Consider the following 19,450-nt stretch of genomic DNA (forward strand, 5'->3'; position numbering starts at 1 on the left):
CTATTTTTAACTCATATGAACATACCATGGTAAGATCCAGCACTAGAGGTCAGAAACTGCTGTATCAGTATCTTACATTTATTCCCCTAGTCTCTACTCCTTTTCATGCATGACAAATGGTGTTAAGTAAAGAGGTTTTTTAAAGAGTGGAGGACCCTTTCAAGCCCCTAGTGCTTCTAGTAGTTAAGCATACAGGAAATGCATTAAAATCTCTCTTTGGAAGAATTCCAGCAAGCACTTAACAGAAGTCTGCAGAAGTCCATCACAGATGCATGGCAGACTCCAGTGTGCTGGAGCAAAAAGTCCCAACAGCAACATAGACCATTCTGATAAGAAGTCTCCAGAATCAATAAATTCATGCCTTTTCTGAATCAGACTTCTTCAAAGGATAATTTTCAGCCACACTGATTTCTACTGACAAATTTAATAATTTCCTCTGTGGAAATGTTTATATCTACTTTTATTTTTTAAAAAATTAATACCCTAAAAGAGATCTCCAGCTTTGTTACACATTTATAAACTTCCTTAAAATAAATACAGAGATGTCAAAATGCAGATTCAATTTTGACAGCGCTGCCCTCAATGGTTATGTTTTGTAATACGGAAATCACAAACCTGAGCACTCATCAAGACATTAAATTTTTGCCATTTTAAATAAATTAAAAATGCAGGTCCTATTTCCACCACTTTAAGAGTTGAGTAACATATATCTATGCCAAATAGCATTTTATTCTCTGATTGGTCCTAACGAAGTTGATAGGATTATTCACACACCAAAGGTACAAGAATACAGCAAAATCTGGCCTTCTGTACTACCTCTTAGATCCTGGAGTTTACTAATTTGCCTTTTGGTTTAGGAAAGCTCTACTAATCTTCATTAGTCTAGATTTACATGAAATCAAGCATTTACAAGCAATAATCTTTTAGTCACTGTTATTAGACAACAAAAACATTAACAAGCTTACGATCTGTAATGATGACATCAAACAGCATCCCCTTTCGCCATATTGTTTTTGAAGAATCAGAAACTAGTGCATCAAGATAATATTTCTCTAAACCATACTGCCGGAGATTAGCTCTGATATTTTCATCTGGTCCCCTCCATTTCTGGTTCTTTCTGCTAGCCTTGCCTGGGCGGGATGAAGGGGTGGCAAGGGAAGAAAAAAGAAAAAGAAAAAATAAAGCATATCCCATGACAAATTATTTTAGAAGAAAAGCTTTCTCATTCTATATCATTTATTTTAGAGGAAAATAATTAAATATCACATACAAAATAAGAGTTTTATCTCCTGCCTTGTTCTACTCCCTGTCACAAGCAGTTATGATAAACTTCAGAAGTAAAAAGCCATATAATGATAATACAAGAGGAACAGTTCCACTATACCATCTATATAGGATGTCATAGAACACTTATTTTAAAAAAAGGTTCATTTGTAAGATGTCTGCTTTAGACTATAATTATTCATTAGACTGTTATTATCCACCAGTCATAATCCTTTCCAATAATTCAAATTTAAATTGCACTGCAATTTTTCAGAGAAGAAAGAATGGGATTAGACTTGCAGGGGTAGGTTACAAGAAAATAAACTTCTGCATCACATAACAAGAAAGCATAAAGACATTGTCAACACTATTCAGGATTTTGTTTTAATTTTTTTTCTTATTTAATTAAATATTCCCTGCTTAAATATTATGAAAACAGCGTAGTTAGGATGCATGTAAATTGGTCAATAAAAACAAGCATGAGAAAATAAACACTGTGAAGATGAATGTTGCTTTTATATCTACAGAGTATCATCTGCTATCATCAATATTCTTAAATTCTAAAGAGTTAAGTTTCAATTGCTTAGAAATATGCAACATACCTAACCCATGGATTGTGTTGTAGTCTATATCAGTACCACATACATATGCTCCAAAGTGTGCGGAAGAGATAAGAAGGCCACCTGTAAAGGGCAGAAGAAGGTGAAGAGTATAAACTGCTGTCATGAACACTACCTACTTCATTTTTTTCCCCCAGGAACTTCAGAAGTTTACACCAGGAGCACACTAGACTCAAGTCTAGACCTGGGGGGGGGGGGGAATTTGAATTACCAACTACTTAGAATGACTACACAAGTATAATCAGAGATAATAACACTAAGTCCCTTGTCCATTACAGCTGATTTGCCTTCAGTGTACCGTTAACTTGTTCTTACCTCTTAAGACTGTTCTTAAGAGTTTGTTTATAGTTTACTGTATTTCAAGGTGATAACACCCTCTAATCATTACATGAATCAAAACTGTGATTTTATTTTGTATGCACTCCTGAAAATCCATTTGAAAAACCATCACCAAATAAACGGTAATTCTGCAGTGTCTGTTCACCAAGCTTGTCTCCTTAACTGTGCCTAAAACCAAACCATGTGGCCAAGCCCTGAGTAAGAAGCAATGGTCAGGTACCTCATAAATGTAAAGCTCTCCAATGTAAATAGCAATATCAAGAAAGTTTCCATAATTACTTTGCAGTGTGAAAACAACTATATACAGATGCATTTTTTTCTGTGAGTATGCCATCTATTTTGTCAGTATGTTTATTAGCTTACTTATTGCATAATAAAACCAAATTTTGTTTTTTACTATTTTAGTACTTCTATTGTGATCTGCTTCTGCTTTTAAAACGTACTATCAGAAAAGCACATGTGATTTCCCCTTGAAACTGGGCAACAGTTGAATAGCCCATAGAAAAGAGCATCTCTATTATGTCTTTAACAGCCTCTAAAAAGAGAAAAGGAGGGATTGCACAGGATTATCACAGAATTGTGTTGTCAAGTTGTTAATCAGGACATGTAGAGCTAATAGAATAGTTTAAAACAGAACAGTAACTGAGAAATAGGCTGTGAACCCCAGATTACCGATGCCAGCTGCTTATGGATAGAAATAGTCCTGCTAAAATGAGGTGAGCGATTCCTGCAGGATGAGAGTTCATCAGCACAAGGAATTCACAAGCTGGCTGCGTGGATGACACCAATTTTCACATTAACTGACAGTCTGAACAGGAATGTGTCAGGCAGCTGCATTCCACTACGCCACCCACTCAGCACTGACAAATCTGTAAAACTGACTGTACATACAGGCCAAAGGTGCTATATCAGAGCACTAGAAAACTCCCATATCATGTGCTAATAAATTCAACTAAAACTGAAGGTGAGGGAGAAAAAAAAATTCTCTGCTTTTTCTGTAAAATGGATCAGGGAAAAACAAGGCTACTCACCCCAGAGGAGTCACCCATTTCCCTTCTTGGCTGTAATCCCTCAGAACAGATGGGCAGTGCCTCCAGAGGGTCAAGACAAATTTAGCTAGCCCTGCCCCCAATTATGGGGGCAGGGCCCCCATACCACCCAGTCCTATGAAAAGAGTAAAAAGAAAGTACTTTGCCCATCTAAGAATATTTTTTAAAACACAGAAGAAAAAAGGAGATAGGAAAACATAAACTTGCAGCTTTCAATAAATCTCAGATGGTACTCAGTTCAGTTGTGTTCACAAATATGGTGCACGGACACTTAAATACTGTAATTTGGCCTTTGGCCTAATATACTAAATAGATGTATACACAAGGTTAAGCAGAGAATCATACTGTCCCCTGTTGACTCTATTAGCAGAATGATGATGGCACAGAACTTCATGCCCTTCTATTGGACGGTGTCTATTTCCCCCACCTCTTGAGCAGGCACGAGATTTTGGTCATAGAGCTATCCTCCAGCACGTCAAAGAAAAAATTCCTACCATTTGCAATTATGCAGCATCATGAATTGGCAAAGGGAGAGCAGGGACAAATGTTTTTCAGAGCTAAAAACAATAACAATCGAGACAACGAGAGCAAGTTTTCCAGAAGGACAATACAGGGTATTCAGATAAAAGACTTGATTTCTCCTTTCAGAAACCCCCAGGCTTCTTTCTGACCAACTTTGACGAAAAAATATTTTAAAGGTTTATGGAAATTACATTCTACATCTCAGAATCACAGCCATTCAAATTCTGCTTAAAAAGGGGGGGGGGAGGGGCTAAATCTCTTAAATCAGCCTGGTCAAAAGCACTTTTCATTCCAAGAACAAATTCCAATTGTTCACTGTTACATTAATGTGAAAGACTTGTGATTTGACTCATCTAGCAAACAGACTTTGCTTGCTACAAGCAAGCACAATTTTGCAAAACTGTTGCAATTTGGTAATATTTACCTGTTCAGCATAAAAACAGGAAGAAAACATGCTAGGTATTAAACTTGTACCAATAACGAATTCTGGACTACAGTTTCTTCAAAGTGTTCCTCAAGTCCTGTATACATTGTTCTTTCCAAACCCATCAGCTCAAATTCACTGTATCACTCTCAACTCTGAACCACCTTCCAAAATTTCAGTGATGGCATACCATTGCCTTGACAATCTTGAAAATCCTCTAAATGACCTCATGAGACTAATAAAGTTCTTGGATTTTACTCACCAAGAATAGCTGCAAAAATAAAAGCTACCCAAGTAAGAATAACTGCATCCTTATAAATACACCTTACTGACAAGTGGGGTGCTATCCACCATTTCCAGTGTCCCTACATACCTTAAATTGCAAGTCTGTACATTACAGATATCTAGCACAATAAAAACAAACATTTTTCATTCACACTGTTAGGCCATTTGGCAAGAATTTTGTACATAACTTACACTTTAGAATTGAATCACATAAGACTTATAATATTTATCTTGAATTTCTATAGCTTTATGACTACTACGTGATTTCTCTTCCTCTAACTTTTCCCTCCTATTTCTTTCCTCAATTTTCACTCCTAAGAGAATGAATTCTCTCAGAGATTTTTTTTTTTTGATTTAGGTTTAGCAGATTTTTGTAAAAAGAAACAAAACCACAGACACTGAAGTTAAACTGCTTAAAGAAGAACTAGAGGAACTTCCTCAATTTCCTCAACCTTTCAAAAAATACTAACCATCTGCAAGGAACACAAGCACACAAAAGAGCAGTACATTTCATAAGAGATTATTATGCACCCCTCCCCCCCAAAAAAAGTTGCATATGGGCAAAATTTAGAGATAAAACAAAGTTTACTGAAACTTGTGTTTCTGAAAATATTATATCCCTGATCTATTTTCTATGGTATAGAGAAGCCACATGATAATAAGAATTTGTCCTACTAGTGACCCTGTAATATTGCCTTCTCTTTCCCCAGCATCTTTGGAATGACTTGCTGAATGAATTCTCTTCATCCTCCCAACACTAATATAAATATCATTCAATTGTATGTGGCTCACATATGGCCTTTTTAACACTTGATCAAAGATTATCAAAAAACAGGTCAGAAACAGCCTTTTTTATGCCTTGGAAGAAATTCATGAAGGTAGCCTAATATGATCTACTTTATACGATTAAATGACACAACCTGACACAATGGAACTTCTATTTCAATTACAAACCAGCTGTCTGTCCTTCAGCAGAAAAACACTTCTAAGCCACACAAAGTTAAGTATTATGTGGAATAAAAGCTCCCCCTGATGGCTTAACTAAGAAAAACTCAGCTTGGATATGAACAATATCATCCTAAAGACATGATAATACAAGGAACAGATCACTGCTGAACGCTATGATCTAACAACTGCTATTTTGTGTTACTTGCTCAGAAGTGCCTTCAGTGCTGCTCTAAATAGTCTTCTCTAAAAATGCTGCTCCATGTAACATTTTGAAATTGGCAGAAGGGAACACTGGAGCCAAAATTTCATTGCTAAATCACATTAGATCTTAAGCAGTCCATAACACACAGCAATTGGTATTTAAGCCAAGTTACATAAATAACTGATTAAGACAGTCTATTTTACATTTTCGATAATTCTGTTTACATTGTCTGAAGTTGATCATCTCCCTAAAAATCCTTACAAGATAAATAAACATTTCATTTTATAATCATTATTTTGCTTTCAGTACCGTCTCAAATCTCAGTCAAGCACTAGAAGCTGCTGTGCTCGGTAAAAGTCTGGTTCAAGCAGTAACACAATCTCTAACCTGCAGTTTTTCCCTGAGAAGAAGTAAAAATACCTGTTCCGACAAAAGGATCAAATACAACATCATTGGGTTTTACTCTCCCATGGTTTGCCATAATGAAAGACAAGCAGGCGTCCATGCTAGTATTTCCAATGAAGTGTCTCTTTTTCACACTGTAGGACTCAATAAGTTCTCTTTGGCCATCTGCAATCTGTGGAAACATTTAAAATCACTGTCAGGTCTTAGATACAAGACATATGCAGACAGGTTAACAGACTTGCTTAGTGACACTGTCCAACAAACAGGTATCTATTCACTTCATAATACGACACTTTGCTTTCTGCCTTCTGAAAATATGACACAGCTCTTTCAAAGCAAGAGATATCTTGGTGCAATACTTATGTATGTTTGACCTCTATCTTGAAAAAAATTATCTAAGGAATTTGGAGTGAAAATTCTTCTAAGAAATAATAATCTTAGTAACACTGCTGTTATTCCAGTTATCAGAATATCAGTTGCTGGCAATTCAGAGTTAAAATAATTTCAAGATGTTAAGAAGTGGAAATGCATGTATATACAGGTGCTCACATGCATGCACATATACCCTCAGAGGCTAAAGATCACGCAGAAGTTCCGTCTTCATTGGCTTTCCTGTCATGCTTAAAATCTACATTTAAAATAGTGTTGACAAACTACAGCTTACCGGAAAAACAAACATGGCTCAACTTCTGAGCATTTTATCAACAGACTTCCAAAATATGTTGAAGAGGACCAAAGTAATTTGGAAAAAAACACATTCATAGCTCCTCCAAAACCACCCCTCAGCTCTGGTCAATATCAGTCCTACTGGCTGAACAAAATACATTTGCCTGTTTTTTTTTGTTTTATTTTTTATTTTTTTAAACACTTCAGGAATCCAGCACAGACGGGACAATAGCCACAACACTTTGCAGCATTGCCACAACTTAGGGCACTTTTGCATTAATCACAGGAATGAAGAATATTCACAGGCACTAAAAGGTAATTTGGATCTCTATCCGAACACCACCTCTGATCACAGCCATGCAGTAGTGGTTCTCCTTCATTTTGACTGCACTTGAACCAGGACATTTCAGAGCACATTCTCCCCATCAGTGGCTAGTGCCATTCTTCAAGGATGTCCACTGGGGACCCACTTTCTCCTCACAAGGTATAAAAGACCAGATCACATTTCCTCAGAACGTCCTGATAAGGCATCAGGTTTGAAGTGTGACTGCTCAACAGGCAAAAACATTTGTAAAAAATATCTCAGATGACACGTTCCAGCAGGCTTTTTTTTAAAATATATTTTTTACTGCAGAACAGAGCACTGCCAACATCCTCCCACACAAGCATCCACTTCTGGGCTGGACCTACAAAAGTTCAAAGTCTCAGAGATCGGTCCATGCCCTTCTACTGAGGTGGCTGTCAGGACCGCTTTAAGCACTTATGGAAGGCTTCAGCAGGCTGATGCAACCTAGCACAAGCCATCTACAGTTCCTGTAAATCTTTTTTCCATGTCTGAAACAAAATACTGGTGCTTTTAGCTACAACTCCATATTGATCTAATAAAACACTAGCTGTGCAGAGACTCACTGCTATGTTGAGTTCCCTCTGTTAAAACTGTTAAATTAACCTGCTTTTTTCTATTCACAGTAAGGTTTTCCAGGACTTGCATCAGTGTATTATGCAATGACATATTCAGCTATAATTATATAATCAGTTTCCATTAAAATTTTACATAAATTTTTTACATTTAAATTGAAGATGACTTTCCTGAAAATACCAGCTAGTAAAAACTGAAATAAGTGTACTCACGCACCCATCTACCAAAATACAGATCAATAGGCTCTTCAGGCACATTATTAGGATCCATTCCATAATCTTCCAAAATCCAGAAAACGTGTTCTGGATTCTTTAAATTCACTTTTCCGTTGAATGGCAGAAATTCTAGGGCCTATATTAATAAAGGAAAAGAGAGTCTAGAAATTCTTAAACTTTTAATTTTTTTTAATATACACCCCAAGAAACAAAAGAACAATAACAACAAAGTCCACTTGTGAGGAATAATGAATTATTACTAGAAGTGCATTCTCAGTTTTCCCTGGATTTTTAAAATGCCTTTCTTGTGAATAAAGATAGCCCAAATGATTCAGATTTAAGAAATCTGAAACCATAACATTTATTGTTAGCTGAACAGCATCCAGCTTGCAAGGAAATAAACTCTGTATGTTAATCACGCAATTTTCAAGTTAAAAAACAACTCTTCTAATAGACAGCAAGATATAAAATTTCAGTGACGTGCTGCGACACCAATTTACATATTCAGCATTATTTCATGAACATATTAAAACTATACAAACATGAAAGGGTATCTCCTTCCCTTTGTTCTCTTCTTCATTCATCTCCTCTCATGCTTTCATATACCCTTCAGCACACAAACAAAAAAAGCTAAAGAAATCTTGTCTGAAATTCCTCATGACAATCTAAACCCCATATAAAAACCTACTAACAACACAGTTAATTTCAGTCTCAGTAAATGAATTAAACAGAATATGTAATTGATAAAAATAAAACATGAAAAAACAAACATTAACAATAATTTAGAAATCTTTCTCAAATGAAATACTGTTATAGGTAGGAGGAGAGAATAAGTGCAGACCAGAGCATAAGGACAGGACAGGAAATCAGCAAACAATCCACAGCTTGTAATTAAAGTCACTGGACTAGCTTGTTCCACGTCCTACAACCATAAACATCTAATACAGAGATCAAGTAGCAGATTTTTAAAAATCCAGCACCTAACGCTAGCTATTTGAATTTAATAATTTCAGGCCAAGTTTCCCCACCTGTGAAATCAGCACAGTGATATTTGTGTGTCTTTTTAATATGCCTCACATAGTCTATTTAGAAAAAAGAAAAAAAAAATGTCAGGAATTTTGAGGGGAATATTAAGTCAGACACAAAGATCACATTTAGAGTTGATAGGACATAGGCCGCAAACTGCTTTAAGACTTTCAGAAAACCTGAACTTAAATACATATTAGACAAAATTGACAGCACAGAATAAGAACAGCATGAGTAGATGAAATTAAATGTTAAAGATTTCTTTAAACATCCACTTACATCTATCTTTTTTATTTTCTCTGCTTGGGTCAGCGTTTTGTTAAATGTATGAATATGTATTTTGTATGTAGAGTCTGACTGTAGATATGGAAGCTGAAAAAAAGGCAAGGATACTTTTGTTAGTACAGCTCCAGCATTACTTAGTGTGATTACGGAAATATATTATCCAGATGCTTTATATACATACCATCTTGTCCACTGGATAGCTCTTCAGAGATGCATAAAGCTCCCCTGAAGATCTGCCATGACCCCACAATTCAAATATAGACCTGAAAATACCAAGATTTTTAGACTGTAGTCATATAGGTGGGAAAAAAAAGATACCTTACAGACACTTACACCTTTTCACCAGTCCTTCTTGTCCAATGTATTTAGGCTTTACTTCATGAAGTACTGAAGCATCTATTTAATTTTAAACACATGCTTAAGTTTTGTTCTGAACGGGGATTTATTTATTTATTTTTTTAAATCCTGAGCTGATATTTCAATGATGCTTTCTTTGTTTGGTAACATATACTAAAAGCTAAACTTCAGTCTTAGTACTCTTGGATATCATCAGATTTTTTTCTGCTTTGCAACACTGATACTTGCAAGTGAGACAAAAATTCATTTGTGTCTAGCAGCTTGGTGGGGTAAGCAAAGGCTGAAAAAGGACAGGAACAGACTTTCAAAGTGTCATGCTATCCTGGAATAAAACAAATATGGAACTGTAACAGCTTACATATAATGATATCATCAGATATCTCATTTTAAGATATTATGGTTTTGACATTTTTGAGGTATTTAAACATCATTCTGTCTTCTTACACTTTTTGTTTGTTTCCATATTGCTGGCTTTTAAGAAAAGCACTGCCTTATGAAGACAAGAGAATTGAATTACTACTGTAATAAAGACACAACAACACATAATACATCATAGACATTTCTCCCAGTGCTCAAATATCCCAGTCTAGTGGCCTTTCCATAAACAAACAAACAAAAAAAATCCTCTAGTACAGGAATCCTAGTGGTACTGCATGTACTGTTAGACACTCAACATACCATATACAGAGACAGTCTTTCAGGATTAGCGGTAGCATGTAGTACCTTTCAAAAATGATGGCTGACTCCTGAAGAAAAATCTTCAAAATGTTCAAAGGTTTAGTTCAAAGGTTTAGTTCACCCAAGCAGACATGCAAGAGAACTACATTTTACTAAGTGACAATAGTAGACACTTAGATCCAACGGTAAGTCATTTTGTTATTTCAGGTATTTCTTTCCTGAAGAAATTATTTAAGACTACATTCCTAATCTGCATTTGCCCTGAAAAAAAAATACATTTTTAGCACTATGTAATTTATTCTCAAAGCATCTGTTTGTATCTACTATGAGAATTTACACTATATTTATAGATGGAACTCTGGAAATGCTGACAGCATAGGCTGTACTATGCAGAACCAAATATTCATCTTTGAATTTTATTCTAATGTTGGAGAAGCTCTTATAACACCTTCAGGCCCTCTTCTTACTTTTAGACTTTCATATCTATTGGAAAAGTCCCTTAAATCCTGGGGTGCTTTTCTTTTGATAAATACATGCTTCAGAGTTTTTAATACTTAGTAGCAGTGAAAAAGTAGAGTAAGGTTGCTGGTGCACCTTCAACTAGCATGTGTCTTCACATTCAGTAGTAGATGGGAAAAACAGTGGACCAGCTTTATGCTTTCTACATAAATCCCTTATACATAAGCATACACATTAGTTGAAAGAGCATGGTATACAGATCACCTGCAAGCCGTTTTGTCATGTTTTACTTCCTTAATTGCCTCCAATTCTTTTTTGAAGTGCAGCACAGTTCTTCCCCATTTGAAACATATTATTGTAAGTACAATTTTGTATACATGTGTTTATTTTGGCAAGACTGGACAGCTGAAGTCAGTGTAGGTAAAATTGAATACATAACACAACAAGCACTCAACAAGGGCCAAGGAACACTCTGCAGAGATGCCCAGACTATCTCTGAACAAGACTGCACAGACACCACAAACTGAAGTTAGCATGGTCAGAGAGCCATACTAAAGCTATGCTGCTTCTGGTCCTGAACTACAACAAGGAGGTATCCCTCAAACCTCAGCGAAAAGCTTGTTATTCAGACCCTCAATAAATGACCAAAAGCAGCAGGAGTAATCACTAACACTCTGGCATGTTCCTTTGCTCTCAAATTTTCTAGAAGGATCCCTCTCTGCTGCAGCAATCTGCACTGAGGACTCAGATATCAGCACTAGGAGGGTGACATAGGGAATCACTATCATTCCCTTTTAAAAGTCATTTTCAGTTTTTAACTATCACCATTTTTATCTTTTAATCCCATATACATTTTAAAATAAGTTACTAACTACATATTACTCAAGCCAGTAACACTTCAAGACAAGTACTGGCTCTGCAGTGAAGAACGCTGTTTCAACATTCTGTGCTGATCTTCCACAATGTAAAGAGGACAGGCATTCTACATAATCAGTCCTACAGATTCCAGCAATGCCTCCTCATTTCTAAGTGACTGCATATTTTAAGACTCCACACAAAAATCTGCCACAGTATAGTGGAACAATTTTGCACAACCTTCACTATCATTTACAAGATTTTTCACCTCTTACTTTGCGCATACTGTCCGTTTCATTAGTCCTCTTGCCATCTCTTCTGAAGGAATATTGAGAATCCAAAATGGAGACTGAAATAAAAACAAGATATATGAGTGATCCAAATGCCTAGTCAGAAGATATTACATGAGTTAAACAATGCAATCCAAATTACCTCTATAAAAACAGAATATGCAAACTGAAGATGAAAAATCTGTTAACTGTTCAGAGAACATGAGGATAAAACATATAATTTGAGGTAAAATTGTACATTTAGCCTGAATGGCTGAGAAATTTTATTACAGATTTCATTTCCCCACCATATCTTTGACTTGCCAAATATTATTTGTTTTTGCTTCTCTAGATTATTCATTCTCTAAATAATTATAACACCTAGCTACACATGATTACTAACTAAAACTGACTGTTCTCTGACTAAGCATTGAGACTGGAATAAAATCGTTTCTTAGCTTCATTTTTCTAGATATGCCAAACCATTGATTTAGAGGCAAATACGAAGTTCAAAGAGATGCACAGCTACTCTTTCATGGTTCAACTATTCTGAAAAGAAACAAAAACCTACCAGTAGATGGCACTATTTCTTTTCATATTATTAAAGGGAGACGCCCTCAACTGCATTTGGTGCATCTTTTATCAAAATGAAAATCTTTACTGAAATTTAGAATTACTCATTTTTGCCAGATGCCTTATTTTCCTAAGAAACTTCAAAATTTATTCAGATACCTACATGTAATAAAAATATTATAAAGAACATATTTGTATACCATACATGCACTCAAGTAAAATATTTGGCCCACACTTACATTTACATGAATTTCCTGCTGACTGCTGAATTGTCCACCATAAAGCGAGAGCAAAGATGTTATTTCCTATAGTGAAAATGTAATAGGTCAGGCTTTACGAGAAGATATTAATGTTTTTAAGGAAAAAAAGAGGTATTTTTCTAACGTCATAATTTCAGAGATAGTCTGCGTTATGATTTATGGTATGCTGCTCTATGACCTCCATAGAGACTATAAGCACAATCTTGGATAGAACAATAGAAAAAAGAATTCTATTTACTACTGATTTATTGTGGGAATCAACAATGAAAAATTCTTAGAGTAATTGTGTCGCTGGGGTAAAAGTTTACAGTGAAGTTCAATTTTATGTACTGTTTATGAACTGGAAAAAAAAAATTAAGATTCTCCAGCTGTATAAATACCTGATCAACCTGCTCAGAGGTCAGTTGAAAAACAACTAGTTTTTGATAGGTTGTAAAAAGTTCTGCAGTATAAAATAAAATACGATGAAGTTAGCCAAATTGCAATACTCAAATCCTGCTGTTTTACAGTGAGTTAATTTTCAAACAAATCAGTTCCCTAATGCAGCTCATCACATGGCCAAACACATGGTTGAACAGACACAAGTGTAGCGCAAAAGAGAAATATAACTACATCCTTCAGCAGCAGTATCAATCAAGAGTAACTACAAACTTGGGGAAAAAAATTAAAACTTTGTATGCTTCATACATCTCTTTTTCCTTAATTTGCTCTGATGACTTGCCTAAAGAAATATTGGGTGGATAATAAATAAATAGAAATAAATCCATGTTCCAGGCCCACAAAGCATTTAATAAACAACAATGCACAAGAGAAAGTCTTAACAAAAAGAAGGAAAATAAAAAAGGTGATCCAACACTCATTATGTATTTTATAACAGATGTACTGATGACCTACCAATTCTAATAAAACAATCTTGCATTACAGCACTATTTTAAACAACAACATATTATCCTGGATATCATATTACTAGCTCTTCAAGATGGTACCCAAAAGAATATGCATCAGATCAAAACATATTACAGTGTGCAGTCTCTCTAAGTCATGATTAAAAAAAAAAGTCACAAATTAAGTTCACAAACAGAACTTTTTTTTTTAATAAACATGAAAATTGAGTATATGCTTAACTATATATAGCAGGGACTCATCAAAAATGCCAGAGAGCTTCAGATAAATTTTAATTTTTTTTATGTGATCAGGCATTATCATCTAATAAGAGAAAACCAATTTAGAATGAGAGAACAAAATCTGCACCCCAATTTTGCAACCAAGTATACCTCTTGGGATTGTCAATGAAAAGTACATCTACAGTTCTTTAAGAATTGCTTGTCTGCTCCCAAACTTCACATACAATGTGATCATTCTGATCCCATTTCAATCAATACAGCATGACCTGTCCCGATCACATGGAAATAAATGCTCCAAATTAAAAGTCAAAAGCAAGCAGTTCTTCGTGTCACTGGCACTGACGCAGAAGAGGAGGGAAGCGATGAGAATGCTGGCCCAGGTCTTGGAGGCCTCTATTCAATCCCTGCCTACACTGTAGACCTTAGGACTTCCAAGAGGTCACATCTTCTTTGTTCCTCAAATCTTCATCTAGAAAGTGGAGATTTCACACTTTCCTTCCTCATGCAGTTCCATAAATACATTAGACAGAGAAGACTCTGAATATCATGACAATAGTATGGACCATTTAAATAGCTACATCACACAGGCAGGAACCACCATAAGATTTTAAACAAAAAAGCATTTGTCATCAAACTAGGGCCTTAGGCGCATCTCCATTTTTTTCCTCCAAGTTTCCATTTCTAATTTAGAGTTTCCAACTACTTTGATGACAACCTGTCCTTGCTCTAAAGTCTCCTTAGAAAGGATCTGTGCTTCAGTCCTGTGCTTTCCAAGCAGACAAGACCTCATAAGCAAACACAGAATACACATGAACAGCAAAAGAAATACCTCCTTAAAAAAAAGAAAAAGAAAAAAGGAGGAGAGAGACTTTTCATGGCGGGGGGGGAGGGGGAGAAAGAAGAAAAAGAAGGGGGGAAAAAAGCGCCCCTTGTAAGGGTAAAGGAAAAAGACAACAACTGAGCCCTAAGAAGTCATTCGCTACTGCACGAAGTGTAGGAAGTATTGATGGAATCGGCCCCCCCCGCGCGGGCGAGGACTAACGGCCACTCCCCCCCCACCCCCAACGGGCGCGGCGGCCCAACGGCCGCCCCCCTCGGCGGTCGCAGCCCAACGGCCGCGCCGCGGCCCTGCCCCTGGAGCGCTCCCCGCGCGCGGCCGCGGCCCTCACCGGCAGGCGGAACTCGAGGTGCTCCTGCGCCAGCAGCAGCAGGTACCGGCACAGCGCCGGCGCCGCCACCGCCATGTCCGGCCACCCCCCGCGCCGCATGCGCCGCCGGGCGGGCGCGGGGCGCCACGGGCCCGGCGGGGCGGGCCTAGCGCCGAGGCGGGCGGGTTGGACGGGGACGGGCTTGCTGCCGCCCTGTCAGAGAGCTCTGGAAGGAATTTCCCCCCCCCCTTTCTCCTTTTTTTTTTTTCCCTCTCCTTCTGTGCCCTCGCAAGGTGCCTAAGCGCAAGAAGGAGGTTGTGCATCCTGTAAAAGTGGCTGCAGGGGGAGAGCGAGCTTCAGGAGAGAGGCCCTCCCTCAGGGGCTGGACAAGGAGGGGTGGCAACAAAAGTTTTCCTTTCATCCCAGAGCCTAAATCGGCGAGAGCATGCATATCCAGGACAATCTCTTTATCCCTGATGCTAATAAAGCCTATTCGCCCAGCTGCGGTTTTGGGGACAGCCTGTCTTGTCCCTCTTTTCCTGGCCCACAGGGGAGCCCAGCAGATGGGTAGGTGTGAAATCTTGCCTCGAGCACCAGGTTGTGCTGCCAGGCCTTTGTTGGTGTTTGAAGTGTGCTGGGAGGAGGAAATGCCCCATTTATATGCAGTGGGGAGGTTCGGAGCCGAGCGCTGCCCTTGAGCAGGCCAGGGAGACGAGACTACAGGGGATACGTGCTGGCCAAGCTGCTGGTGGGGAACAACAGCGCAGGGCTGTTCTCGGGCACAGCTGCGAAGGTGGCCTGGGGCGTGCTGGAGTCACTACCAGCCTCCCCAGGTGAGCCACCTGCCTCCCTTCCCTCTGCCCTCACACGGCTATTGGCTCTGGCAGCAGGAGGCCGCTGTACTGGCCGTAATGCTGGCGCCTGGGGCTGGGGAGGCTGACCCCAATGGGGGTCTGCGTACCCATTTCTCTCTTGCCAGAAGAAGGAAGGGGCTCTTGGAGGCTGCAGGGGCCCGAGGGGTGACGTCTGTGTGGGCAAAGCAGGGCTCTGCACCACTGGGGAGAGGAGGTGGCTTCTGCTTCTGCCCCAGTTTTGCATCCTTGGAGAACACAGCTGTCTTGCACCTCTTATTTGCTCTTGGGTATTTTCCTCTGGGCTTTCTGGCTCTCGTGGCCTTTTTCTGGTAGTGTTTCTGTTAGTTTTGCTGTAAGGATTTTTAAGTGAGAAAGATCTTAGAAAAGCTCTTGGGGCCAGGCCACCATTTAAACTTGGTCTTCTACCACTGGAAACATAGTGTACGCAATTAATGATTAACAATGTTAGGGCATATTTAGAAAGATAAAACAGTGTAAATAGGTCTGTCAAGTCTTTTTTGCAGAAAAGACCTTCTAAATTCCTTGTTCAGTATCATACTTTCCCAAAGCTCTAAACACAAATGTTACCAAATAATTCTAGTAACTGGTAATGCCTAGACGTGTCTTGTTGGTTTTTGACATGCCTTTCTTATTGTGCAGCAATAACCTTCCTTGTTGGCATTGATAGAGCAGATAGTTGGATAACATTAACAATTAACAGACACCAAAGGAGTCATATTCATTTTTCCATGGGAAGGAGGTCAGTGGCTGTGACATGGGTGTAGAAGCAAACAGAGAAGAGAAGCAGATTCTCAGGAAAGTAACAGAAATGTTACTATCCAGAAAGAAAAAAAAAAAAGTTTTTTGTATTGCAGGTTAATTTTTGTTGTATTTTATTTTCTTAACATCTAGGCTTGATAACTAAAATCCTCTACTCACTGATCCCCCTGTTATGTTGATCTGAAAGGTTCGGCTTATCCAGATTTCTTTAAGCCTTTTATTAGCACCAGGCCAGTTCAGCACTTAACTCACATTTTTTAGTTTCTGTGCTGATTTATGATAGCTTTTTTTCTAGATGGTTAAGATTTGCTCATGACCTGTAAGAGACCGCATTCTTTATATATCTCGATAATCTCATACTGTATTTACAAACTTAACATACATTGCTTTATTCTTTTCAGTAACATTATAGCAGTTTTTTAGAGTGGAATTTGGTAGTCATCTTAAGTCAACAACGTTACATAACTGTTTTAGGGAGGGAAAGGAAGAACAATCTATCCTTTTTAGCCTTCAGGGGAATTTTAAGTACACAAAGTATAATTACTCTAATTGGAATTTATCCAGGAACCTAGAATTAACCACCCTTCTCTCACGACAAATATAACAGGAGCATGTGATGATCATGAGTTTCAATTTAAAAGTGAAATACTGTGAATGAAAAGCCATTATTTAATGTGTGCTGTTGTTTATCTTTCTCAGTTCTGTTTCACAGCCATTGTGTCGCTATCTTCTGCCCACTCCATGCACTATTCTAGAGCCAAACACAACAAAAACTTTTTTTGACCGTGACTTACATGTTATGCTGGGGGATTTGGGGAACTGTGACTTTCATATGAAGCAGCATTAAAATTTATATATGGACCATAATACTAGTGAAACCTTATTTTTAAACAAAATAACTTAAATTTTAGAAATGCACAATCTGTAATTTAATTATCAGTATTTCTGTCCCCTCCCCCATAGAAAAGCCTGCAGTAATTCTCAATTTTATCTACAAATATCTTTAAGAAAAATATCAGTACTAATAATGTATTATATGGAAATTCTAGTTTGCATATTTTAACAGCTAAAGTATATATGATCTAGAAAAGATATGGTTATAACACAATCAAATCTCTATATAACAGTCTCTCCCTAATTCCTCAAAATAATTACATTCCGCACATAAGAGTTCATATTCTGTGTATATTTTATTTTATATATATAGGGTAGCCTGTTTACCTGAATGAGACTGATGTTTTCATCTCCCCCATGCAAACTTCTTTGTCTGCAGTGCCTGCGTTATAGATTTTGCTAGGCAGACATTGCTGTGCAGCACAGCCTTTTAAGGGAGAACTATCTGTTCTGGTTTTGTTCTTTACTAAATACAGTTTTGTAGACGGTACCACAATAATTAACTGGAATTCTACTTATTTTTTCAATGTTTGATGAGCAAAATCCCCCCGTTTCTACTGCATATCACTGTTGCAGCTCCAAGATAATGTTTTCTGTATATAATAACTGTCATAATCTGTGGGAACCTTGTAAGCGTAGCTTTGTTTCATCCACCTTTAATAAGTGCATAGGCATGGGAAAAGATGCCCACCCCTCTCTGTGGATTGGTGCACTGCCTCTTGAGGAATGGTTTGCTCTCTCTTGCTTGTCATTAAGCCTGTACTGAATAGGTCAACCAACACTGGATGAGATTATCCTTCTATTTTGCAGCCCAGTACACTTTCCAGATAAAGTTCTTTAAAAGGTGTCATTGCATGAACAGTAAGTAAATATCACACTACATTTATGTACAAAGGCTACAGGACATGTATTGTAGGTCTGTGTCTGAGAACTGGGGGGAATTGTATGTCTTGGAAGCTTGCAAGTTTAACTTAATGACATGTATTACTTAAATGACTTCAGAAGTTCAGCCGAATCCCTTTTACTTTCTTGATTGCTTCAGAGTTACAAGTGGGCTTAATAAAATGTTCAGCTATTTAATGTCTTTTTCAGTAGCCTAGCCTCTCATTCAGGAAAAAGTTACAGGAATTATTAGAAGTTTTTTCTTGTATAAAGGCTGATCTTAATTTTTTTTCCCTTCATAGCTGACAGTGCAAACAACAACCATACTTACAATCATTGATTTGGTTCCTGCTTGAGTGCCATAAAACATTTTTAAGAAATGGAGGAAGATAAAGGGCAGAGTGCTAAATCTACCAGCGCAGTGGATGACCTAAGAAAAAGTTGGCAGACCTGGGCAGATGATCAGATTGAGTATCAGAGAAAGAACCCATTCAGCAATGATGAGAGCCTTGCGTCTAAACCTGTGCATACCCACAGAGGAGATCCTACCTATGGGAGACCCCCTGAAGGGTCTAAAACAGAGCAGAGGGGGAAAGATGCCCACTCACATGTGGGGAAGGAAGTGGAAGAACTGTGCTTGATCATAAGAAGCATCGGAGAGAAGGGAGAAGATGGACATGTGAGTGTGACATTCCGGCAGCTGTTTGAAACATACGTGACTATTTCCAATAAAGTAGTGGGGATCTTGTTGAGAGCCAGAAAACACGGTCTGGTTCATTTTGAAGGTGAAATGCTTTGGCAAGGAAAAGATGATGATGTGATCATCACTTTACTAGAATAAGGCTTTGTCATCTGATGAATTCTGCTGCATGTTTCCATTTGGAAAGAACATATCTAGATACCATCTTGAAAGAGGTTTTCATTACAGAATTTCAACTCAGTGAATTAATGGGACATGAGCAGAAGAGAAAATTGGTAAGAAGGATGAAAAATATTTTCATAAAAATGGTAGATATTGTGGACAGAAATCACAAATAGTCAACTAATCTCTTACTCTCCCAATGGATTGTCCTTTCATTATTATCATCCATTGCATGTGGTTCTTTAAATGTCTCTGCGGCTTATTGCTTTAAGTAGCTGAAAATTTAT

At 37.8% G+C, this 19,450-nt stretch overlaps 1 protein-coding gene across 2 annotated transcripts in view; it reads right to left on the minus strand.

Annotated features, from left to right (window-relative positions):
- Positions 1–17,784, minus strand: part of TRMT11 (tRNA methyltransferase 11 homolog) — a 31,832-nt gene extending 14,048 nt beyond the window's left edge. Inside the window, exons 1-9 of one of the 2 annotated variants that reach the window (XM_013958907.2) lie at positions 17,747–17,784; positions 12,599–12,664; positions 11,793–11,866; positions 9,350–9,431; positions 9,163–9,255; positions 7,859–7,993; positions 6,073–6,229; positions 1,866–1,946; positions 966–1,130 (exon numbers count right to left, since the gene is read on the minus strand). In XM_013958907.2, the coding sequence (XP_013814361.2) occupies positions 966–1,130; positions 1,866–1,946; positions 6,073–6,229; positions 7,859–7,993; positions 9,163–9,255; positions 9,350–9,431; positions 11,793–11,830 (751 nt within the window). In that variant the 5' untranslated portion in view covers positions 11,831–11,866; positions 12,599–12,664; positions 17,747–17,784. Of the gene's footprint in view, positions 1–965; positions 1,131–1,865; positions 1,947–6,072; positions 6,230–7,858; positions 7,994–9,162; positions 9,256–9,349; positions 9,432–11,792; positions 11,867–12,598; positions 12,665–14,912; positions 15,027–17,746 lie in introns of those variants that run through there. The other variant, XM_067293762.1, reaches the window with a different exon arrangement.
- Between the last annotated feature and the right edge of the window lie 1,666 nt (positions 17,785–19,450).

Source organism: Apteryx mantelli, chromosome 3 (genome assembly GCF_036417845.1).
Source record: "Apteryx mantelli isolate bAptMan1 chromosome 3, bAptMan1.hap1, whole genome shotgun sequence".
In the NCBI taxonomy this organism is placed as follows: Eukaryota; Metazoa; Chordata; class Aves; order Apterygiformes; family Apterygidae; genus Apteryx; species Apteryx mantelli.